This window comes from Pseudophryne corroboree, chromosome 1 (genome assembly GCF_028390025.1).
Source record: "Pseudophryne corroboree isolate aPseCor3 chromosome 1, aPseCor3.hap2, whole genome shotgun sequence".
In the NCBI taxonomy this organism is placed as follows: domain Eukaryota; kingdom Metazoa; phylum Chordata; class Amphibia; order Anura; family Myobatrachidae; genus Pseudophryne; species Pseudophryne corroboree.
In genome coordinates, this window is record NC_086444.1 from 400857181 (window position 1) to 400881764 (window position 24584).

Genomic DNA, 24584 nt, shown 5'->3' on the forward strand with positions numbered 1-24584 from the left:
CATACAAGCCTAGTAGTGCCGCTGCCTGTTTTTTGGATAACCAATTCCACACAGAGGGCACTTGGGTACTTTAACAGGATCACTAGGAGTGCCGGATTACCTACGAGAAGAAAAATAAATAAAAATAACATATATATATATATATATATACATACACACACACACACACACACACACACACACACACACACACACACACACACAAAGGGTAGATGTATTAACCGTTGGCATGGAGGAGAAGGGCTAGTCTGCCCCGCATGTCAAGCTCTACCCCCCTTCCTGCAGAGATGCGAAAGCATTGCACGGTGTTGATGCTTTAGCACCTGGCGAGTGGCTTCCTTGCCTACGCAGCCTATCTGCGGTGGCAGGCGGCTACCAGCCATGTTTTGGGTCACAGTAGCTGCGTGTGACACCACGCAGCCTCTGCGGGCTGCTCCAGCAACGGTCCGGACACGACTGCGTTGTCCAGACCACGCCACCCCCCAACAGCAATTAAATGCCGCTGGCAGGCCCCCTTCCGCCCCGCGACCGTCTCTGCCTGTCAACCAGGCAGCTTTCGCATCTCACTGTGTGCGCACACGCAGTAGTTGCTCGAGGGTGACAGGGGACACCAACATTTTTCTTGCCTCCAGGCGGCTGGGACGAACTTACGCCACTGTTTACACACAATGGGGCAGATGTGTTAAGAAGGAATAGAGTGGTGTATTCATGAAGCAGTGAAACGTGTGGAGAAGTGAGCCAGTGGAGAAGTTGCCAATGGCAACCAATCAGCATTGAAGTAACATTTATAATTTGCATACTATACAATTGTACGGCGCAACTGATTGTTTGCCATAGGAAACTTCTCCACAGACTCACTTCTCCACTCTTTTCACTGCTTCATGAATAGATTCAAAAGAAGTGATAAAGCAGTGATAAGTGCAAGGTGATAACGCACCAGCCAGTCAGCTCCTAACTGTCATTTTTCAAATCTGTAATGATTGGCTGGTGTGTTATCACCTTGCACTTAAAGTATCACTGCTTTATCCCTTCTCCAGGCTTAATACATCTGGCCCAATATAAATTATGAGCCCAAAGGTTCGTGTGTGCATTATACAAAGGTGCAGCAGCATATAGTTTTGATCAGAGATGTGCGGAAAAGGTGCCTCACCTGCCATAGACTTTTGACTCCAGAGTTTTGACAATAAAAATTATTAAAATAATGCAAAGAGGATATTTATAATATATTCTTTGTATTTTTCATATACTATACTGTATATAGTCAAGACTCTGGCATATACTGGAGTATGACAGGAAAGGCTCTGCCTCCCCTAGCGGCACCTCACATCACTGATGCAAGTGTATTCGCCTACAGTGGCTGAATCCCTAAAGCCAGCCATATACTGAATGATTATTGGCCCTCATTCCGAGTTGTTCGCTCGCAAGGCGATTTTAGCAGTATTGCACACGCTAAGCCGCCGCCTACTGGGAGTGAATCTTAGCTTCTTAAAATTGCGAACGAAAGATTCGCAATATTGCGATTACACACCTCGTAGCAGTTTCAGAGTAGCTTCAGACTTACTCGGCATCTGCGATCAGTTCAGTGCTTATCGTTCCTGTTTGACGTCATAAACACACCCAGCGTTCGCCCAGACACTCCTCCGTTTCTCCAGCCACTCCCGCGTTTTTTCCGGAAACGGTAGCGTTTTTTCCCACACGCCCATAAAACGGCCTGTTTCCGCCCAGTAACACCCATTTCCTGTCAATCACACTACGATCGCCTGAGCGAAGAAAAAGCCGTGAGTAAAAATCCAAACTTCATAGCAAATTTACTTGGCGCAGTCGCAGTGCGGACATTGCGCATGCGCACTAAGCGGAAAAACGCTGCGATGCAAAGAAATTTTCCGAGCGAACGACTCGGAATGACCTCCCTTGTTCAGAGATAGCTGATGCACCACAGTCTTGAACGATTAGCTTTCAGTGTACCGTATGTAGGGGGTTAGTCAGAGATGGACACAGCGGCGCGGTTCTTTGCAGCGGCCGCGTCCATCTGGTCTGCACATGCGACCTTAGACATTGCTGTCAAATCCAGTAAGGATGCGGCCGCCGTGTGATTGACGGAGGGGCATCGTCGTGGCGTTGGTGGGAGGGGCATACCAAACGGGAGCGTGGCGTCACACGTAGCTGCTCCGGAAAAAAACATGGTTGCTGACCGCATGACAATTAGATTGCGGACACATCGGGAAGCGGCCCCACACATACTGGGTGGCCTTGCCCTGTGCAGGGCGGCCCTCAGCATGTGCAGAGATGAACGCAGATCTGGCTGTGTATTCAGCCATCTACGTTCATCTCTGAATAACCCCTGTAATGAACAACAGTCGTTCAGCTCTGAACATGGCAGAAAAACTGGATCCTATGATTTTTCAACATGCCGGATTGTTCAAACCACTGTTCTGCCACTTTCATTCACTGCTGCCCGTACAGAAAGCAGTGTATGGAGACACGCCGTGATAGCAGCATCTCTCAGTTCCCAGTTTGTCAGATCATCTATTAAAATTGTGTAGTGTATAGTTGGCAGTACCTAGGCCCAATCTCTTGGGATTGCAAAATAGAATTGTTAACAATTCGTACACAGACAATATGAACTTCATATATACAAAAGCAGTTGTCACATCTGCCCTAAAGTAAACTTGTGCTTGAACACCCTTGTGAACAGGGTAGCTACAATGTAGACTTACCCCCAATCAGCACTACAACTGATTGTACCAATGGACAAGAGCTTTCTGCTGAAATGCAGCCCCTTTCTCCTATAACCAGGCAAGGAGACAGAGCCCTCCTATTAGGAAGCATTTAGTGCACATACTGTACAGTATAAAACACAGAAAGAGAGGGCCTTGGGAGTCATTCTGACCCTTTTGCTTGCTGCTTTTTATCGCAGCCGAGAGAACGGGTACCCACTGTGCATTCACCGGCGCCGCAGTGCGCCGGCGTTTGCCAGACGGCCGTAGCTGGGCTGCGATCGCCTCTGCCTGATTGACAGGCAGAGGTGGTCGCTGGGCGGGAGAGGGCGGAATGGCGGCGTTTGGCCGCTGTTTCATGGGTGCGGTCCGGCCAACGCAGGCATGGCCGTACCGTGTGGGGAGCATCCTGCAGCGGCTGCGTGACGTCATACGCAGCCGCTGCAGGCCGGGGAGCGACGAGTAGCTCCCGGCCAGCACGCTAAAGCTGCGCTGGTCGGGAGCTACTCTTGAAGTGCAAAGGCATCGCCGCTGTGCAATGCCTTTGCACCTCTGCACGGGGGGGGGCGTCACTGACATGCGGGGCGGACTAGCCCTGTGCTGGGCGTCGCAGCTGTGCTAAATTTAGCACAGCTACGATCATCTCGGAATGACCCCCCTTGTCTGAGAGCTAACCTGTGCATTCATTGCCAGGGATTTGACTACATGTTTGCACATACACAGCCCTCGTTTACCTGGCATAATGTGTATAATGGGTTCTATCTGGCATAATGTGGACTCTATCTGGCATAATGTGGACTCTACCTGACATAATGTGGGCTGTACCTGGCATATTGTGTATAAGGCCTTTACCTGGCAAAATGTGACTCTAACACACACACACACACACACACACACACACACACACACACACACACACACCTATCTGGCATAATGTGTATCATGGATTCTAGCTTGCATAATGTGGGCTCTACCTGGCACAATGTGTATAAGGGCTCTACCTAATATAATGTGGTCTCTACTTGGCCTAATGTGTATTATGGGCTCTACCTGGCATAATGTGGGCTCGACCTGGCATACTGTGGACTCTATCTGGCATAATGTGGGCTCTACCTAGCATAATGTGTATAAGGTCTCTACCTGGCATAATATGTATCATGGGCTCTACCTGGCATAATGTGACTCTAACACACACACACACACACACACACACACACACACACACACACACACACACACACATATACCCCTCGTCTACCTGCATAATGTGTATTATGGGCTCTACCTAGCATAATGTGTTTAAGGACTCTGTCTGGCATAATGTGACTAACACACACACACCTCATCTATGTGGCATATTGTGTATCATGGGCGCTACCTGGCATAATGTGTATAAGGCCTCTGCCTGGCATAGTGAGACACACACCTCGTCTAACTGCCATAATGTGGGCTCTACCTGTCACAATGTGTATAAGTGCTCTACCTGGCATAATGTACATCATGGGCTCTATTTGGCATATGTTGGTTCTAGCTGGCATATTGTGTATAAGGGCTCTACTTGGCATACTGTGGGCTGTTCTTGGCATAATGTGACGCTAAGACACACCCACACCCCTCATCTACCTGGCATGTGTATCGTGGGCTGTACCTGGCATAATGTGGGCTGTACCTGGCATAATGTGTATAAGTGGCTCTACCGCGGCGTAACATGAATAAGGGTTACTACTGTGCCGTGTAACGTGTATTAGGTTTTCTACTGTGCTGTGTAATGCGAATTGCCAATATTCTGTGACCACTCCCCTTAAAGCCACGCCCTTATATTTTTGGCACGCCTTCCGCATGCACTGCCTCTATTTTCAATATGGCAGGAGAGGGGACACCAATTATTTTTCTGCCACTAAAAAAGTCTAGTATGGCATTGCTCATTGAGTTTTGTTTTCTTCAAATAACTGCAAAAAATATATTGTGGATTTCTAAATGTAAAATACACAAAATGGAAAGCTGCTCAATCAGATTGTAATGTCACTCAGGTGCTAAAAGGGGAGGGGTAATTCTGTGTAGGAAAAAAACTGTGTTCCCTAATGCACACCGAGTGAATAATATTACTATATAATAATAGTCAGATAATACGGAGATCTTAGTTGCGTATATCTGCAGATATAGGGTTAAGCCCCCAGGCCGATCGACAAGGCTTCTCCGTCACTGGGGGTCCCTAATACTAGGTATGGGCCTGGGGTGCAGGACCCCACGATGTCGGCACAGGTCGGCCACCCCAGGTCAGCACACAGGTGAAAATTAATAGGGGTTAATAAGAAGCACAGAAGTGCTATGTAAGTGGTGTGATTAAAATAATATATACAAAGTGATAGGAAAAATAACAAGTGTTAATAAAGTGTTAGGGTGTGCCGACCTGAAGCAGCCCAGCCATACCGACACAGGGGCCACCGCACCCCACACCCACCCCATAAATAATTACAAATATATCTGGGTTAAATTCCCAGTGTGACGGAGAAGCCTTGTCGATCGGCCTGGGGGCTTAACCCTATATCTGCAGATATACGCAACTAAGATCTCCGTATAATCTGACTATTATTATGTAGTAATATTATTCACTCGGTGTGCATTAGGGAACACAGGATTTCTAAATGTGACTGATTCTTTATATTGTTATTAGAACTCTTAAAAAAAATACAAATACTTTGTATTTTGCAGGCTATGAAGAACTGTATTATATTTTGATCCACTGTCCTGATGGTGTCGTGTATGGGATCTCTCTGGGCAGCCCTGTCTTTCATCTTATCCCTCATCTTAGGATTCAGTCTAATGTCTTCTGCGTGGTTTAAAAATGACAACTCATCCTTTGGGGTCTTTGTTCAGTGCAGCTGGCAAATCCGCTCTGCATGTAATCAGACCTGCATTGTTTTCAGGACCTTGGAGGAAATCCCTGATCTGTCTTGGAAGGTAAATCGAAATACTTAATAAATCAATGATGCCACAACACACTATGCACCAAATAGCTTTTGCACTCACCTAGAAGTGAGAACAGTGTTTCTCAGATCTATCCCATACTTGCCTACCCTCCCGGAAGCTGAGGGAGACTCACGATTTTTGGGGTAGTCCCCCGCAGCCCCGGAAGAGTAGGTGGGTCTACTGCATCCTGCCCGCTTCCAAGTGTTCCTGCCAGGATGGTGTGACAATTACTGGCAATCGCGGGGTGCTAGAAGGAAGCGGGGCTAAATGAGTGGCATATCGTCATTTAGCCCCACCCCTTTCCACAGACCCGCAAATCGCGGGTGATTTCTGCATTGGGGTGGGCCTATAGCTTCACCCCTCACTAATGACCCAAGAATTGAGGGTGTTTCCCAGTATTGGAGGCAGGGCCTAATGACGAGACAGTTCTGCTCTTCCCCATAAAGTGGCATGTCTGTAAAGGGCAGAATTTTCAGGATGCACAATAGAGCATAAATTAACATTACATTGAACATGTACTTGCAGTCCTGTACGTGTGAACATTATGTACGGTAGTTTTATGTACAGATACAGTAGGTGCAGTGACTCCCTAAAAATGCATTCTTGTTACAGCAGGCCACGTCCATAGATACAGATGTGTCCTCATACATCTAGTCACTATACACCATGCAGTGTGAGATGCCTGTCAAGAGTGAGCCGCCAGGTACCGTACATTTCCGCTAGCGCCTGGCATTTAATTTTGCCGAAAATATATCTAATACCCCTTTTCAGACATACTGTAAAATCCCGGGTTTTTGCACATGAACGAGCAACATCCTGGGTTTTTTGTAGAGATGAGCGGATTCGGTTTTACTCGGTTTTACTCGGTTCTCAAAACCGAATCTTATTGGCTATCCAAAACACGTGACATCCGTGAGCCAATTAGATGCCGTTTTGAGAACCGAGTAAAACCGAGTAAAACCGAACCCGCTCATCTCTAGTTTTTTGTTTATCTGAAAGGCACCAACCCAGGAACATATTTCCGGGTCGGTGCCCCTGCTATTCTCCAGGGACAACCCAGGTATAAAGTGAATGGTACGACCTTGGATTTTACTCCCAGGCTGCCTGGAGGGAGCAGCGTTCGTGATACAGGGAAGGGGCAGCATCCGTTTTACAGGGAGGGGACAGAGGCCATGATGCAGGGAGGGGCAGGGGCCGTTATACAGGGAGGGGGCAGGGGTCGTGATGCAAGAAGGGGGCTGTGGTCCATGTGTGTGATTGCTTGAATGTGTATGAGTGTGACATGTATGTGTATGTATGAGTGTGACATGTACAGTATGTGTGAGTGTATGACATGTATGCAGCCTGGTAGCCCCTGCTATAATCGTGCGCAACGTCTCCCATTTTCTATTACTGTGGGTGCATGGTCATGACCTCCAGGACCGGCGTTACCCGCTCAGCAAAGGGATGCAAAGCAGAGAGGTGCCAGGCTCAAGAGGCGCTCTCCCTGCTATGCATCCTTGTGCTGAGCTGTTCTCCCTGCTGCTGGCGGCTGCTGTGCCTGTCACACTCTATGACAGGCAGCGGTGCCAGAAACTTTAAGCCTCCATTCCCCTTCCTTGTGACAGTGCAGTGTGCGGACCTAAAAAGAGGCAGAGCTACACGGGAATAAGGAGTGAAGCTATACAGGACCAGGCTGCATGCTGCTACATAGGAGGATGAGCTGCTACAGCTTCAGCCAGCCCAACTTCCTTAAGTAAGTGGATGGAAAGAGAGTGAGTGAAAGTTTGTGTATGCATATGTATACAGTATCTGTGTATATGTATGTGTGTGTGTGTGTGTGTGTGTATGTATGTGTGGTGTGTGTATTTGTAACTGTGCAAAATAATGTGTATAAGTGGCACTGCTACGGTGGGTGTTACGTATGTAAGCGTCACTGGTACATTGGGCGTTACGTGTGTAAGCGTCACTGCTACAGGGGGCGTTACGTGTGTAAGTGTCCCTGGTACAGAGTTCATTGTGTGAATAAGCGGCACTGCTACAGGGGGCATTATGTGTATAAGTGTCACTGTTACATGGGGCATTATGTGTATAAGTATCACTGCTACAAGAGGCATTATGGGCCCAATTCAGACCTGATCGTTTTCGCACAGCAGGCGATTATCGAACTATTTCGCATGCATATGCAATGCAAGATGGACAGCAGCGACGGGAGGGTGCAAAAATTGCGATCACATTGGAGTTCACAAGGTGATTGTCAGTAAGATGCCATTTGTGGGTGTTAACTGAACGTTTTCTGGGAGTGTATGGAGAAATGCAGGCGTTCCCAAGCATTTTCCGGGAGGGTGTGTGACGTCAGCTACGGCCCTGATCAGCCTGCTTTTTTCACACTGGAGTGTACTGAGCTACGCACAGGCTGCACACACTGGAAAAATCAATAGATGGTGAGTGCGTTGCGAACAGATTTGCAGCTGTCCGTTGACTGAGGGGAATTTTCGCACAGAGTACAAATGCATTCGCACACTTGCATGGGGCGAATTTTCACTCCCCCTGGGCGGCGACTATCTGATCACAGCTAATTTGCAGCACAGGTCTGAATTAGGCCCTATGTGCGCTGTCCCTTTGAAAGTATGGGAGGGCGCAAATTTATAGTTTGCAGGGCGGCGCCAAACACCCAAGCACCGGCCCTGATGCCCCTTGTCCTTCTTTCCCATGAATAGATCCTATGTGCATGCGCACAGCATCTATTCACTAAGCTGCTCGGCTAAGCAGAGCAGCGAGTGACAGGGGGCCTCCCAACAGGATTGTCATGAGTCGGGACAGTTGGGAGAAATAAGTATTGTGCTGCAGTGCCATTGAAGGGGTGTATTTATGGTGGTTTAATCTTAGAATTAGTGTGCCGGTCCAGTCCAGTGTACTGTATATATGTACAGTATATAAAAGCGTTCGCTCTGCTAGCTTTGCAATATAGTTTGTTCTAGATACAGTACAAAGGGGTAGATGTATACACAGTGCTGGATTTCCCACTAGGCACGTGCTTAGGGGTGACAGAAGCATGGGGAACAGGAGCTATTTAGTTTTAGTACTATTGGATAATGTATGTCATCATATCATGCAGGGGATGACACAGTTTATACTTTGATACTTCTCTTTTCTTTAGATTGCAGCTGTGATACTATTTTCGGGATGGCTGCTGATGAGTTTTGGAGCTTTACTTGTTTTGTCATGGACTGTAATACCAGCAGGTCTGTGTCAGAGGAGGGTGTGCTCTCCAGCCAGATATACACAGATCACTGCAGGTACTGAAACCCAATATTTACTTACCTTTATATCAGAAAAGAATGTGAAGAATGCTGCCTTACTAAAGTAGTAGGATATACAGATGTGTCCACTTACTGTACATCTCACCTCCCTGCATGATAAACAGTCCTTCTAATTACGGGTGTGGTTCGTTTTATCGACAGTATCTAGGTCGACAATGTTTAGGTCGACCACTATAGGTCGACAGTCACTAGGTCGACATGGATGGAAGGTCGACAGGGTTTCTAGGTCGACATGTGCTAGGTCGACAGGTCTAAAGGTCGACATGAGGATTTTTTTTTTGTGTGTCGTTTTCTTCGTAAAGTGACCGGGATCCCAAATTAGTGCACCGCGTCCCCTCGCATGGCTCGCCATGCTTCGGGCATGGTGCCTTCGCTCCGCTACCGCTTCGCTCGGCACACTTTACCGTTCCAATCGTAGTCCACGTGGATCGTTAAGTATGAAAAAAATCCCAATTTTTATTTTATTTTAAAAACCTCATGTCGACCTTTAGACCTGTCGACCTAGCACATGTCGACCTAGAAACCCTGTCGACCTTCCATCCATGTTGACCTAGTGACTGTCGACCTATAGTGGTCGACCTAAACATTGTCGACCTAGACACTGTCGATCTTCAGACCGGATCCCCTAATTACGCCATGCTGTGGAGTGACTTGGTGGCATACGCAATACTGTTACAGTGTTTTCTCAGTGCTCACGGAGATGCACAGGACCTGTCAGCTCACTCACGCCAGGCATCTCCCGCTGTGTGGAGTGTTGAGATAAGATGTATGAGGACACATCTATAGGCATCGGATGTGACATTTATTTACCTTTATATCAGAAAAGAATGTGATGAATACGGACCTTACTAAAGTACTAGAATATAGGCATTGGATGTGCCATTTATACTTTTGTCCACTGCACATGTGGGGATATAATTACTACAGTGGGGGTTTATAAAGGTTGAGATGTTACCTATAGCAGCCAATCAGATTCTGGCTATTATGTTCTGATTAGTTGCTATAGGCAACATCTCCACATTTGAAAACCTGCACTTTAGTAAATATACCCCTGGAGTCTTACGGTGGGTACACACTGGCCGATATATCGGGCGTTCTATTGAACGTCCGATATATCGCGGGTCCATCGGCCAGTGTGTACGGGCGATATGTCTGTGAACTCCGTCGTTCACAGACATATCACGTCGGCCCTGCAGCACAGCCGACGGCCAATATATCTACCGATATATTGGCGCATCGCTGTGTGTGTACGGGCCACCGGCCGGCCGCCCATACACATGCTGTGGCAGCCCAGTTCATGACGTCGGTCCCCGACGGATCGGCCAGTGTGTATGCACAGCACACTGCCCGATCTGTCCATAGATATATCTGCAGATAAATTGATCTGCAGATATATCTATCAGTGTGTACCCACCTTTACTGTATTTCCACCTCTCCTCAACCTAGGTGCACTGCTAGTTTTTGGAAGAATCATGAGGTGAAAGCCAAGCGGTTCTGCAGTGCCCATCCAGTGTGTTTTGTAAATGACCCACGGCAGAACATAAATGGTGCTCTCATATTGGATACAGGGCCTAATTCATGTTTGTACGCAAATGCAAATGTGATTTTCTAGGTCACGGAACTGCTAATGTTAGCAAGTGAAGGTGCCGCCCAGAAATGAAGAGATGGTCACCGGAGATTCCACTAATTTACAGCTTTGTACATATGCGTGGGCTATACACAAAAATGAGGAACATCGACTGTAAGGGTTGCCCTATGTCTGCGCAGCAGTACCAGATGGACACAGCAGTACCAGCTGCCAAGGTTTTGCATGTACATGATCACAGCTGATGGCAGATACACGCCTCAAAATGGCAATGTCACGCCATTTCCTGTTACCACCCGTAAACGGTAAACTTCCTGTCAATTACTTTCCCATGAAATCCTCATTGCGAGCGGGATAGCAACAGACCCTTGACACATACGCAGACTGCCGATAATTTCTTACTTGCGTAAACATCGGCCATTGTGTACAAACATGATTTAGGCCTATAGTACGCAATAGTAATAAAAACCTACCACTGACTTATCCAAGCATACATTTACCACTTAACTGATGTTTTTTCCCCTCAATCCTGTTCATAACGTTGTTTGTTTGTTTTTTGAAATGTTATTTCATATACAGTAGTTTAAAAAGTATTTATTTATTTAAATATTTAAATATTATGCAGAAGAGATCTCGTCAGATATTGGGGGACACAGTGGGGCGGCGAGTTGCATGTGGTAAAGTGGTAACTACTGCACGCATTGCTGGTGTTTTCTGGATCACCTAAGCTGTGTCTGTCCCCAGTAAATGCTGATTTATACATAGAAATATATTTGTCTATATTATATCTTACATCTGAGTAAGAACAAACGTGCCTTCAACTTCAGATCTAGTGAGACATTTGTAATGTGCGTAAAATATTGCTCATGGTTATATTTATGTATTTACATTTTATTTTAAGCATTGCAGAGGTCCTTGCTGATAATCATCATCGGTTATCTTTGTTCCAAAGCTCCAGCACCCACAAGAGATATGGAAATCTGTGGGTAAATTCTAAGAAATCATTGCTTAGAAGTTAAGCACGGATCTCTCCGTGTGTATACCCCCGTTCCCTCTCTCGATCAGCACACACCACGCTGTGTGCTGAGTGGGGGGGAGAGGTGTGTGCTGAGCGGTCTGTGCTAGATTGCTCAGCACACATCACTGGGGAAATCTCCACGTCTGCACGGGGCTTAAGGGAGATATTTATTAACCTTTCTGGTGGATACCTGCAAAATGTATGCAACCCCAGGATGTATGTAAGGGGTAGGTTTCCATTGGGACTGCTATACTGTGACATTTACCATGCTCGGCCCTGGTAGCTAACGCATAAAGGCTACACACATCCCTTGAAATGCAAGTATTTGACCTACGTTTATTGTGTTGAATTCAGCATTAAATTTCCTTTCATTTGATATATGAATCATTGCACTGCGTGAAGTTTAACAGTTTTTATAAGCATTCAAAGTTGAAAAACACTCAAATTTCAAAAAGTGTCCGCAATTTTGGCCACCACTATGTATATATGTATATATATATATATATATATATATATATATAAAAACGAGATTTATGGTAAGAACTTACCGTTGTTAAATCTCTTTCTGCGAGGTACACTGGGCTCCACAAGGATTAACATCGGGGTGTGGAGTAGGATCTTGATCCGAGGCACCAACAGGCTCAAAGCTTTGACCTTCTTCCCAAGATGCATAGCGCCGCCTCCTATGTCACCCCGCCTCCATGCGCAGGAGCTCAGTTTCGTTGACCAGCCCAAAGCAGTAGCAGGTACCAAAGATGACAATCGCTCGTAGCCAATTACACCACACACTCGCCGCAGGAGAGGGTGTCAGCGGCTATGCCAATACCAACCCAAAGAAGCTAAGTGCGTCAGGGTGGACGCCTTGTGGAGCTCAGTGTACCTCGCAGAAAGAGATTTAACAACGGTAAGTTCTTACCATAAATCTCGTTTTCTGTTGCGGGGTACACTGGGCTCCACAAGGATTAACATCGGGGATGTCCTAAAGCAGTTCCTCATGGGAAGGGACGCACTGTAGCGGGCACAAGAACCCGGCGTCCAAAGGAAGCATCCTGGGAAGCGGGGGTATCGAAGGCAAAGAACATAATAAACGTTGTCTTTGAGGACCACGTAGCTGCCTTGCACAATGTTCAAGGGTCGCACCACGGTGGGCCGCCCAAGAAGGTCCAACCGACCGAGAATGGGATTTAATGGTAGCAGGAACCGGACGACCAGCCTGTACATAAGCATGTGCAATTACCATTCTAATCCATCTGGCCAAAGTCTGCATGGAAACAGGCCAGCCACGTTTGTGAAAACCAAACAATACAAAAAGAGAATCAGATTTCCTAACGGAGGAAGTTCTCTTTACATAGATACGGAGTGCCCATACCACATCCAAAGACTGTTCTTTGGGAGACAACTCAGGAGAATTAAAAGCTGGACCCACAATCTCCTGGTTAAGGTGGAAGACACCACCTTGGGTAAATAACCCGGTCGCGTTCTAAGAACCGCCCGATCCCGTGAAAAATCAAATAGGGAGACATGCAGGATAAGACATCCAAGTCCGAGACCCTTCTAGCTGAAGCAATAGCCAGCAAGAACAGGACCTTAAGGGAAAGCTACTTAAGGTCAGCAGAGGCAAGAGGCTCAAAGGGAGACACTTGCAAGGCCTCCAAAACCACCGACAAGTCCCAAGGGGCCACAGGTGGCACATAATGAGGCTGAATCCTCAACACACCCTGAGTGAATGTATGGACATCAGGTAGGGTGGCAATCTTTTTCTGAAACCAAACAGACAAAGCAGAAATGTGAACCTTGAGGGAGGCCAAACGCAGGCCTAAGTCCAGGCCTTGTTGTAGAAAGGCCAACAGGTTGGCCGTACTAAACTTGAAAACGTCATGATTGTGAGATGCACACCAAGTAAAGTAAGCATTCCAGACCCTATGGTAGATCCAAGCAGAAGCCAGCTTACGGGCCTTCAACATAGTTTGAACGACCGCCTCAGAAAAACCCTTGGCCCTCAGGACGGAAGCCTCAAGGGCCATGCCGTCAAAGCCAGACGGGCCAAATCCTGGTAAACACAAGGGCAACAAGGAGGTCTGGTCATTGTGGAAGGCGCCACGTGTCCACAAGAAGTTGAAACACCTCCGGATGGAGGCTCCACTCTCCTGCGTGTACGTCCTGACGACTGAGATAGTCCGCTTCCCAGTGCAGGACGCCCGGAATGAACACTGCGGATATGGCCGGCAGATGGCGTTCTGCCCACTGAAGAATCCGTGATACTTCCCTCATTGCCATGCGGCTTCGAGTGCCGCCTTGATGATTGATGTACGCCACCGTGGTGGCGTTGTCCGATTGTACTTGAACAGGTCTGTTCTGTATTAGATGCTGGGCCATTGTCAACGCATTGAACACTGCCCGCAGTTCCAGAGTATTTATCGGGAGTGGAGACTCCTCCTTGGTCCACCGACCTTGAAGATAGTGTTGTTCCAACGCCGCGCCCCAACCTCTCAGACTGGCATCCATTGTCAGAAAGACCCAGTCAGATAACCAGAAGGGACGGCCCCTGCTCAATTGTTGGTCCTGCAGCCACAAGCTCAGTGACAGGCAGCCCTCCGGAGACAATGAGATCATGTGAGATCTGATCCGGTGAGGCAGGCCGTCCCACTTGGCCAGAATTAACTTCTGCAGAGGTCGATAGTGGAACTGAGCATACTCCACCATGTCGAAAGACGACACCATGAGACCTAGCACTTGCAATGCCGAATGTATCGACACTTGCGGACGAGATAGGAAGCATCGAATCCTGTCCTGAAGCTTCAGGACTTTCTCCTGAGACAGGGACAACCGTTGGTTGTGAGTGTCCGATAACGCTCCCAGGTGCAATATGCTCCGAGCAGGAACCAGGGAGCATTTCTTCCAGTTGATCAGCCACCCGTGGGCTTTCATGCACTGGACCGTCAGATCGAGATGACACAGGAGAAATTCTGGGAAATTTGCCAGGATCAACAAATCGTCCAAGTACGGTAGGATCCTGACCCCTTGACGGCAGAGTGTAGCCGTCATGACCGCCATTACTTTGGTGAAAACTCTGGGAGCCGTTGTCAAACCAAAGGGTAACGCCCGAAATTGGTAATGAAGGTTGTCCACCGCAAACCTTAGGTTCTGCCGATGAGATATCGCAATAGGAATATGTAGGTAGGCATCCTGTATTTCCAGGGAGACCATATAGGCCCCAGGCTCCATGGCCAGAACAATAGAGCGCAGTGTTTCCATACGAACTTGGAGATCCGCACATGCATGTTTAAGGACTGCAGATTGAAAATGGGCCGCGAAGACACGTTTGGTTTCGGGACTAGGAACAACGGTGAATAGTACCCCTCGGCTCTTTGGGCCAGAGGCACCTGTACTACCACTCCTGTGGTCAGGAGGGAATGTACCACCGAGTGCAAAGTGTTTGCTTTTGCCGGATCCAGAGGAACATCTGTCAGGCAAAATCGATGAGGGGGACGATTCTTGAAGGGTATGGCGTAACCTCGAGCGACGATTTCCCTTACCCAGGTATCTGAAGTGGTCATCAACCATTCCTGGGCAAAACCTAGTAGTCGGCCCCCCACCCTGGGATCCCCCAGAGGGAGTCCCGCCCTGTCATGCGGCAGACTTGTCAGTTTTGGAAGCTGGCCGACGGGCGGCCCAGTCACGCTTCGGTCTGGGCTTGGTACGCCTGACCTTTTGCTTTTCCTGGAGGACGAAAGGGCCGAGGGAAAGTACTTTTAGCCTTCTGTGCGGAAGGAGCCGTACTAGGTAGGTAAGGTGTTTTAGCAGTAGCCAGATCAGCCACAATCTTATTGAGGACTTCTCCAAAGAGAATGTCTCCCTTGAAAGGAAGCACCTCCAGGGTTTTCTTGGAATCCATATCCACCGACCAGGATCTCAACCAAAGGATACGTCTGGCCAAGACAGACATAATAGTAGCTTGGCCACCAGCACCCCGGCATCGGAGGCCGCCTCCTTAAGGTACAGAGAAGCCGTGGTAATATAAAAGAGACATTGTTAAGCATGCTCAGATGCGTTAGAAGGCTACTCCGCTTCTAGCTTCTGAGCCCACGCCTCAACAGCCCAAGTCGCTGCAATGGTTGGCCTATGCACAGCCCCCGGTAGGGTGTAAATCGCTTTCAAACAACCCTCCACACGTTTGTCCGTCAGTTCCTTCAGAGAGGTGACGGTAGTTACTGGCAGAGCAGAGGAAACTACCATACGAGCCACATGAGAATCTACAGGGGGAGGAGTTTCCCAATTTTTTACATAGCTCCGCAGAGAGAGGATCGCGAGCCAACAGTCTCTTATGCGGTGTGAATTCAGTTCCCGGATTATTCCACAAGTCCTGACATATGTCAGCCAGGAGTTGAGAATGAGGTAAAACTTGTGTAACCACCTTCTTACGTTTAAACCTATCCGGCTTTTTATGGACAGCCTCAGGCTCAGGAACATCAGACACCTGAAGAATGAGCCTAATTGCTTCAATCACATCCGGGACATCCACCGATAATTTCCCTTCCCCACCAGAAACATCTGTGTCAGTGTCTGTGGGATCAGCATATGTACCGTCCTCCTCAGAGGAAGTGTCTGGGATAGCAGTGGATTGGGAGGAGGTAATGGCCCGTTTAGAAGACGACTTAGTCTTAGGCGGGCGAGAGTGACACTTAGATTCAGTCAGTGACCGGTTCAAATGCTGTAACTGAGTGGGGATTTGATCTGCCCATGGCGGATTAATACAGGGACCATAAATTGTTGCATCGGCACAGGTGGTCCCACAGGGGGTGCCAATTTAGTTACAAGTGTGTTTAACAGCGTAGAAAACGTAGCCCAAGGTGGGCCCTGTGAAGCCCCAGGTGCTACCGACCCACTGGGGGGAAAGGAACCCCCTGAACAAAAACTCTCAGCTGCCATATTTTCCTCCATCACGTCTGCGGCCTCACTACCACGCAGTGTGGGAGAAGCCCCAGCGTCTTTGCCACGTGTAGCAGACATAACTATGTGCACAATGGCCCTCATTCCGAGTTGTTCGCTCGCTAGCTGCTTTTAGCAGCATTGCAAACGCTAGGCCGCCGCCCTCTGGGAGTGTATCTTAGTTTAGTAGAATTGCTAACGAAAGGTTAGCAGTTCTGCTATTAAATATTTCCCTGCAGTTTCTGAGTAGCTCCAGACCTACTCCTAGATTGCGATCACTGCAGACTGTTTGGTTCCTGGTTTGACATCACAAACACGCCCTGCATTCGGCCAGCCACTCCCCCGTTTCCCCAGCCACTCCTGCGTTTTCGTCTGGCATGCCTGCGTTTTTTAGCACACTCCCGGAAAATGCTCAGTTAACACCCAGAAACACCCCTTTCCTGTCAATCACTCACCGATCAGCAGAGCGACTGAAAAGCGTTGCACGGCCCTGTGTAAAATTGCTTCGTTTTGTGTGAAAATACTTAGCGCGTGCGCCCTGCAGCCCATACGCATGCGCAGAACTGCCGTTTTTTAGCCTGACCGCAATTCTGCTAAAAACGGCAGCGAGTGATCAACTCGGAATGACCCCAATATTGGGAAACCAGGTACAAAGTGTAGCAGCACTATACCTATCAAGAACTCTCAGTAAAGCGTGCCTAAGGTAGCACAGACCGTGAGTTCAAGAGATATAGATTATATGGTGACTAAAAATCACAAGTAAAAATACACCTTTTGTATATCTTGTGATACAATCCTATATTAAACAGAAAGAAAACCTGAAACACTTGGCCCCCTCAGGTATAGCAATATAGGAATAGCCCACTGAGTGAAATACCCTTTAATAAGGCAACAATGCAGCAGCTACATGGACACACACGTATATGGATGGTCATTCTGAGTTGTTCGCTCGCTAGCTGCTTTTAGCAGCATTGCAAACGCTAGGCCGCTGCCCTCTAAGAGTGTATCTTAGGTTAGCAGAATTGCAAACGAAAGATTAGCAGAACTGCTACTAAAAATTTTCAAGCAGTTTCTGAGTAGCTCCAGACCTACTCCTACATTGCGATCACCTCAGTCCATTTAGTTCCTGGTTTGACATCACAAACACGCCCTGCGTTCGGCCAGCCACTCCGTTTCTCCAGACACTCCTGCGTAGAGCAGCCGTGAAGTGGCCTGGAGGCTTATCATATCTTTTACAAAACATATGTAATGAAGAGCTCTAAATTTTCTATTATTACATAGTATATAGTTCTTCTTACTAACAGCCAGCAGAGTGTGTGGGAAAATAAGATTTTAAACCTACCGGTAAATCTATTTCTCCTAGTCCGTAGAGGATGCTGGGGACTCCGTAAGGACCATGGGGTATAGACGGGCTCCGCAGGAGATAGGGCACCTAAAAAGAACTTTGACTATGGGTGTGCACTGGCTCCTCCCTATATGCCCATCCTCCAGACCTCAGTTAGAGAACTGTGCCCAGAGGAGATGGACAATACAAGGCAGGATTTAGCAATCCAAGGGCAAGATTCATACCAGCCCACACCAATCATACCATGTAACCTGGAACATACATAACCAGTTAACTTTATGAACAAACTACAGTAACGGTCCAAGACCGATGTCAACTGTAACATAACCCTTATGTAAGCAACAACTATATACAAGTCTTGCAGAGTTTCCGCACTGGGACGGGCGCCCAGCATCCTCTACGGACTAGGAGAAATAGATTTGCCGGTAGGTTTAAAATCTTATTTTCTCTTACGTCCTAGAGGATGCTGGGGACTCCGTAAGGACCATGGGGTTTATACCAAAGCATCCAATCGGGCGGGAGAGTGCGTATGACTCTGCAGCACCGACTGAGCAAACGCTAGGTCCTCATCAGCCAGGGTATCAACTTGTAGAATTTAGCAAAAGTGTTTGACCCCGACCAAGTCGCCGCTCGGCAAAGTTGTAAAGCCGAGACGCCTCGGGCAGCCGCCCAAGAAGAGCCCACCTTCCTAGTGGAATGGGCCTTAACCGAATTTGGTACCGGCAATCCAGCCGTAGAGTGAGCCTGCTGAATCGTATTACAGATCCAGCGAGCAATAGTCTGCTTCGAAGCAGGAGCGCCAATCTTATTGGCCGCATACAGGATAAACAGAGCCTCTGGTTTCCTAATTCTAGCCGTCCTGGCTACATAAATTTTGAAGGCGCTGACTACGTCCAGGGATCTGGAATCCTCCAGGTCACTTGTAGCCACAGGCACCACAATAGGTTGATTCATATGGAACGAAGAAACCACTTTAGGCAAAATTTGCGGACGTGTCCTCAATTCAGCTCGATCCACATGAAAAATCAAGTAGGGGCTCTTGTGTGACAAAGCCGCCAATTCTGACACTCGCCTTGCTGATGCTAATGCCAACAACATGACCACCTTCCAGGTAAGAAATTTCAAGTCAACCTTGTTAAGCGGTTCAAACCAGTGTGATTTTAGGAACTACAACACCACGTTCAGGTCCCATAGTGCCACTGGAGGCACAAAAGGGGGCTGGATGTGCAGCACTCCCTTTACAAACATCTGGACTTCTGGAAGAGAAGCCAATTCCTTCTGAAAGAAAATCGAGAGGGCCGAAATCTGTACCTTAACAGAGCCTAATTTCAGGCCCATATCCACTCCTGTCTGTAGGAAGTGGAGAAGACGACCCAGATGAAAATCTTCCGTAGGTGCATTCTTGGTCTCACACCAAGACACATACTTTCGCCAGATACGGTGATAATGTTTTATCGTCACCTCCTTCCTAGCCTTTATTAACGTAGGGATGACCTCTTCCGGAATCCCCTTTTTCGATAGGATTCGGCGTTCAACCGCCATGCCGTCAAACGTAACCGCGGTAAGTCTTGAAATACACAGGGCCCCTGCTGCAACAGGTCTTCCCTCAGAGGAAAAGGCCAGGGATCTCCTGTGAGCATCTCTTGTAGATCTGAGTACCAGGCCCTTCAAGGCCAGTCTGGGACGAGTATCGTTCGTACTCTTCTTCGTCTTATGATCCTCAACACTTTTGTGATGAGAGGAAGAGGAGGAAACACGTCGACCGATTTGAACACCCACGGTGTTACCAGAGCGTCCACTGCTATTGCCTGAGGGTCCCGAGACCTGGCGCAGTACCTCTGAAGTTTTTTGTTGAGGCGTGACGCCATCATGTCTATTTGAGGAGTTCCCCAAAGACGTGTTACGTCTGCAAAGACTTCTTGATGAAGTCCCTACTCTCCTGGATGGAAATCGTGTCTGCTGAGGAAGTCTGCTTCCCAGTTGTCCACTCCCGGAATGAAGACAGCTGACAGAGCGCTTACATGATTTTCCGCCCAGCGAAGGATCCTTGTGGCTTCCGCCATCGCGACTCTGCTTTTTGTCCCGCCTTGGCGGTTCACATGAGCCACTGCTGTGTCATTGTCTGATTGAATCAGAACCGGTAGGTTTCGAAGAAAACTCTCCGCTTGTCGAAGGCCGTTGTAAATGGCCCTGAGTTCCAACACATTGATGTGTAGACAGGACTCCTGGTCTGACCAAAGACCCTGAAAATGTTTTCCCTGTGTGACCGCTCCCCATCCTCGGAGGCTCGCATCCGTGGTAACCGGGATCCAATCCTGAATTCCGAACCTGCGACCCTCGAGGAGGTGAGCACTTTGCAACCACCACAGGAGGGACACTCTGGTCCCTGGGGACAGAGTTATTTTCCGATGTAAGTGCAGATGGTCCACTTGTCCAGAAGGTCCCATTGAAAAGTCCTTGCATGGAACCTGCCGTAGGGAATGGCCTCGTAGGCCGCCACCATTTTCCCCAGAACTCGAGTGCATTGGTGAACTGACACCCTTTTCGGTTTTAGCAGGTCTCTGACCATGTCCTGTATGTCTTGGGCTTTCTCTATTGGGAGGAAGACCTCCATTTGTACCGTATCCAGTATCATACCTAGGAACGGTAGTCGAGTTGTCGGAATCAACTGTGACTTCGGTAGATTTAGAATCCAACCGTGTTGCTGGAGCACTCTCAACGAGAGCGCCACACTGTTCAGCAATTTCTCCCTTGATCTCGCTTTTATCAGGAGATCGTCCAAGTATGGGATAATTGTGACTCCATGCTTGCGCAGGACCACCATCATTTCCGCCATTATCTTGGTGAAAATCCTCGGGGCCGTGGAGAGTCCAAACGGCAACGTCTGAAATTGGTAATGACAATCCTGTACAGCGAATCTCAGGTATTCCTGATGGGGGGCATATATGGGGACATGAAGGTACGCATCCTTTATGTCCAGAGACACCATAAACTCCCCCTCCCCCATGTTGGCTATTATCGCTCTGAGAGATTCCATTTTGAATTTGAATCTTCTTATGTACAGGTTTAGGGATTTCAGATTCAAAATAGGTCTGACCGAACCGTCCGGTTTCGGGACCACAAATAGGGTTGAATAGTAACCTCTTCCCTGCTGGTACAGGGGAACCTTGATTATCACTTGCTGTATACACAGCGTTTGAATTGCAGCTAACACTACCGTGTTTCCCCGATAATAAGACACTGTCTTATTATTATTTTTTTAAAGAAAAACACCAGAGGGCTTATTTTCAGGGGAGGGCTTATTTTAATGAACATTGACAGCAATTTTAATAAACAGGTAAATGTGAACAAAAGAAATGTACCTTTATTCAATAATGATCATGTCATCTTCTTCAACAACATCGTCATAAGTGTCCATACCCTGAATTCCGTCCTGGATGTCTTGCGCCTCCATTTCCTTCAGAAGAAGTGGACCCAATCTGTCATGTCCAGCAATATAGCTCTCTTTAAATGAACATGTCTTGTCCAGGTAACCTGCTCGTAGTGCCTTGGCGACACAGCTGTCAGTAATTTTATCCCATGACTTCTTCACCCAAGTCACGACTTCTTGCAGACAGGGCTTCACAAAGTTTCCACGCTGATTTCTTTCCATTCTATTTTCAATGTAGTCATTGACTTCCATGCGCAAATGGTCCTTGAATGGCTTGTTTATTGCAATATCAAGGGTCTGGAGATAGGCAGTCATTCCTGCAGGAATCATTACTTGATCTATTCTTCTCTCTGCAAGGAAGTTCTTCATGTCTTTAGCGCGGTGAGTGCTGGCTGAATCCCAGACTATCAGACCTCTTTGGTTACCTCGCATAACAAGTGGCAGCATTAAATCAACCCACTTTCTTATAACGGCTTGTGTACACCAGGCTTTTTCGGTTTCAAGAACGTAAATGCCTGATACACGTTCAATCTTATCTTTCTTGCCCTTACTGATGATTAGAGGTGTGACTTTCTTTCCATCCAAACGAATTGCCAAAACACAGGTGACCCGTGCACTTTCATAGCCAGTGGTGGGAATGTAGATTGACGTTGCACCCCTGTGATGAATTGTTGTTTGAGATCCTTGTCCCATAAACACTGCAGTTTCATCCATAGCAATCATATTGCAGGTTTGGTACTTGGAAATGTCGATCCTATCAATAAAGGACTTGAATGCAAGTGCACGTTTAATAACTTCAGCATCTTCCAGCTTAAACAGTGTTGTTGATCTTCTTAGGGACAGTTCATACCGTTGAAGGAAACCGTCCAACCAGTGTTGTGATGCTTTGAATCCTTCTGAGACCATTTCAAACTCTGGTGCCATTGAAAGGGCAAATGCTTGAATATCAGCCCTGCGCACAACCAAGGCCTTTGCTCTCCTGTCAGCAATCCATTCACCAATGAGGATCTCCAAGTCAGGATATAAGGGTTGCCGACCTGATCCAGACCTGCGCTTTTTCCCTTTTCCCTCATCCACCTGTTGATTGAGGTTATTATAATCTGCTCTCCATTTTCTGACCATTCGAAGATCCAAAAGTTTTTCTTTACAGAAAACTGCAAGATTCTTGCCATGTGACTCCTCTACAATTGCTTTCTTGTACTCAACAGTATAGCTCTTCCTTTTTGTACTCATGTCTGAGGGTCAAAACAGACAGAATAATAAAATTATGACCATCAGTCCTTCTTTTCACTCCATCATGCCCCTCAATAATGTTTTAACCCCATCATGCTCCCTGAGTGCTCCTTCTATCCTCCATCATGCCCCCTGAGTGCTTATTTTATCCTCCATCATGCCCCCTGAGTGCTTATTTTATCCTCCATCATGCCCCCTGAGTGCTTATTTTATCCTCCATCATGCCCCCTGAGTGCATATTTTATCCTCCATCATGCCCCCTGAGTGCTTATTTTATCCTCCATCATGCCCCCTGAGTGCTTATTTTATCCTCCATCATGCCCCCTCACTCCCGCTTACATACCGGGTTTTTTGTCCTGCCTCAGCTCTCCTCCGCGGCACTGCTCTCAATGGCGCCAGCAAGTACGGTAAATCACTGGGGAAGACAGGATGACGCGCTCACTGCTGCAGCTCTGATTGGATGCAGCTCGTAGCGCGGCGTGCGTTTCACCCGGGGGGGGGGGGGGGTGCATACAGAGGGTACCGTAATGTCGCGTGTACCGTAGCGCAGGGGATCACCTTCACTACAGTACCGTAGCAATCTCGGTAGGGCTTATTTTCGGGGGAGGGCTTATTTTAGAGGAATCTTACACAGTAAGGGGAGGGCTTATTTTCGGGATAGGTGTTATTATCGGGGAAACACGGTACATCCCTTTCCGATGTGGAAGCTGGTAGGGCCGATTTGAAAAATCGGCGCGGGGGCACCTCCTCGGATTCCAATTTGTAACCCTGGGAAACTATTTCCAACACCCAGGGATTCTGGTCCGAACTGACCCAGGCCTGACTGAAAAGTCGAAGACGTGCCCCCACCGATGCGGACTCCCTCAGGGAAGCCCCAGCGTCATGCTGTGGGTTTTGGAGCAGCCGGGGAGGACTTTGGTTCCTGGGCACCTGCCGAATCAGGTGCTGTCTTGCCTCTGCCCCTACCTCTGGCGAGGAAAGAGGATCCCCGACCTCTTTTGGACTTGTGCGACCGAAAGGACTGCATCTGATAGGGTGTTACTTTCTTTTGCTGTTGGGGAATATATGATAAAAAATTTGATTTACCTGCTGTGGCTGTGGAAACCAGGTCCGTCAGCCCATCCCCAAATAATACATCACCCTTGTAGGGTAGTACTTCCATATGTTTCTTGGAATCCGCATCACCCGTCCATTGGCGAGTCCATAAGGATCTTCTCGCTGAGACAGACATGGCATTGGCCCTAGAAGCTAGCAATCCAATGTCCCTTTGAGCATCCCTCATAAATAAGACTGCGTCTTTAATATGGCTAGAGTTAGGAATATAGTATCCTTATCCATATTATCAAATTGATCTGTCAGCTCATCTGTCCAAGCTGCCATTGCGCTACACACCCATGCCAACGCAATTGTCGGTCTTAGCACAGCACCCGTATGAGAATAAATACACTTTAAGGTAGTTTCTTGACTGCGATCTGCAGGGTCCTTAAGGGCTGCTGTGTCAGGAGACGGTAGCGCCACTTTCTTGGACAAGCGCGTCAGGGCTTTGTCCACAGTGGGGGGTGATTCCCAAATCTCCCTGTCCTGCTTAGGGAAAGGGTATGCCATATAAATTCTTTTGGGGATCTGCGGTCTCTTATCCGGAGTCTCCCAAGCTTTTCCAAAGAATTCATTTAATTCATGAGATGTGGGAAAGTTAATAATAAGAATTTACTCACCGGTAATTCTATTTCTCGTAGTCCGTAGTGGATGCTGGGAACTCCGTAAGGACCATGGGGAATAGACGGCTCCGCAGGAGACTGGGCACATCTAAAGAAAGATTTAGGACTATCTGGTGTGCACTGGCTCCTCCCCCTATGACCCTCCTCCAAGCCTCAGTTAGGACACTGTGCCCGGAAGAGCTGACACAAGAAGGAAGGATTTTGAATCCCGGGTAAGACTCATACCAGCCACAACAATCACACGTATAACTCATGATAGGAACCCCAGTTAACAGTATGATAACAAAAGGAGCCTCTGAACAGATGGCTCGCAATAATAACCCGATTTGTGTAACAA

General features: G+C 47.8%; 1 protein-coding gene across 1 annotated transcript in view; it reads left to right on the forward strand.

Annotated features, from left to right (window-relative positions):
- The first annotated feature begins 5435 nt into the window (after positions 1–5435).
- Positions 5436–24584, forward strand: part of LHFPL7 (LHFPL tetraspan subfamily member 7) — a 37681-nt gene continuing 18532 nt past the window's right edge. Inside the window, exons 1-2 of the mRNA XM_063913462.1 lie at positions 5436–5678; positions 8827–8965. Coding sequence (XP_063769532.1) covers positions 5469–5678; positions 8827–8965 — 349 coding nt within the window. The 5' untranslated portion in view covers positions 5436–5468. The remainder of the gene's footprint in view (positions 5679–8826; positions 8966–24584) is intronic.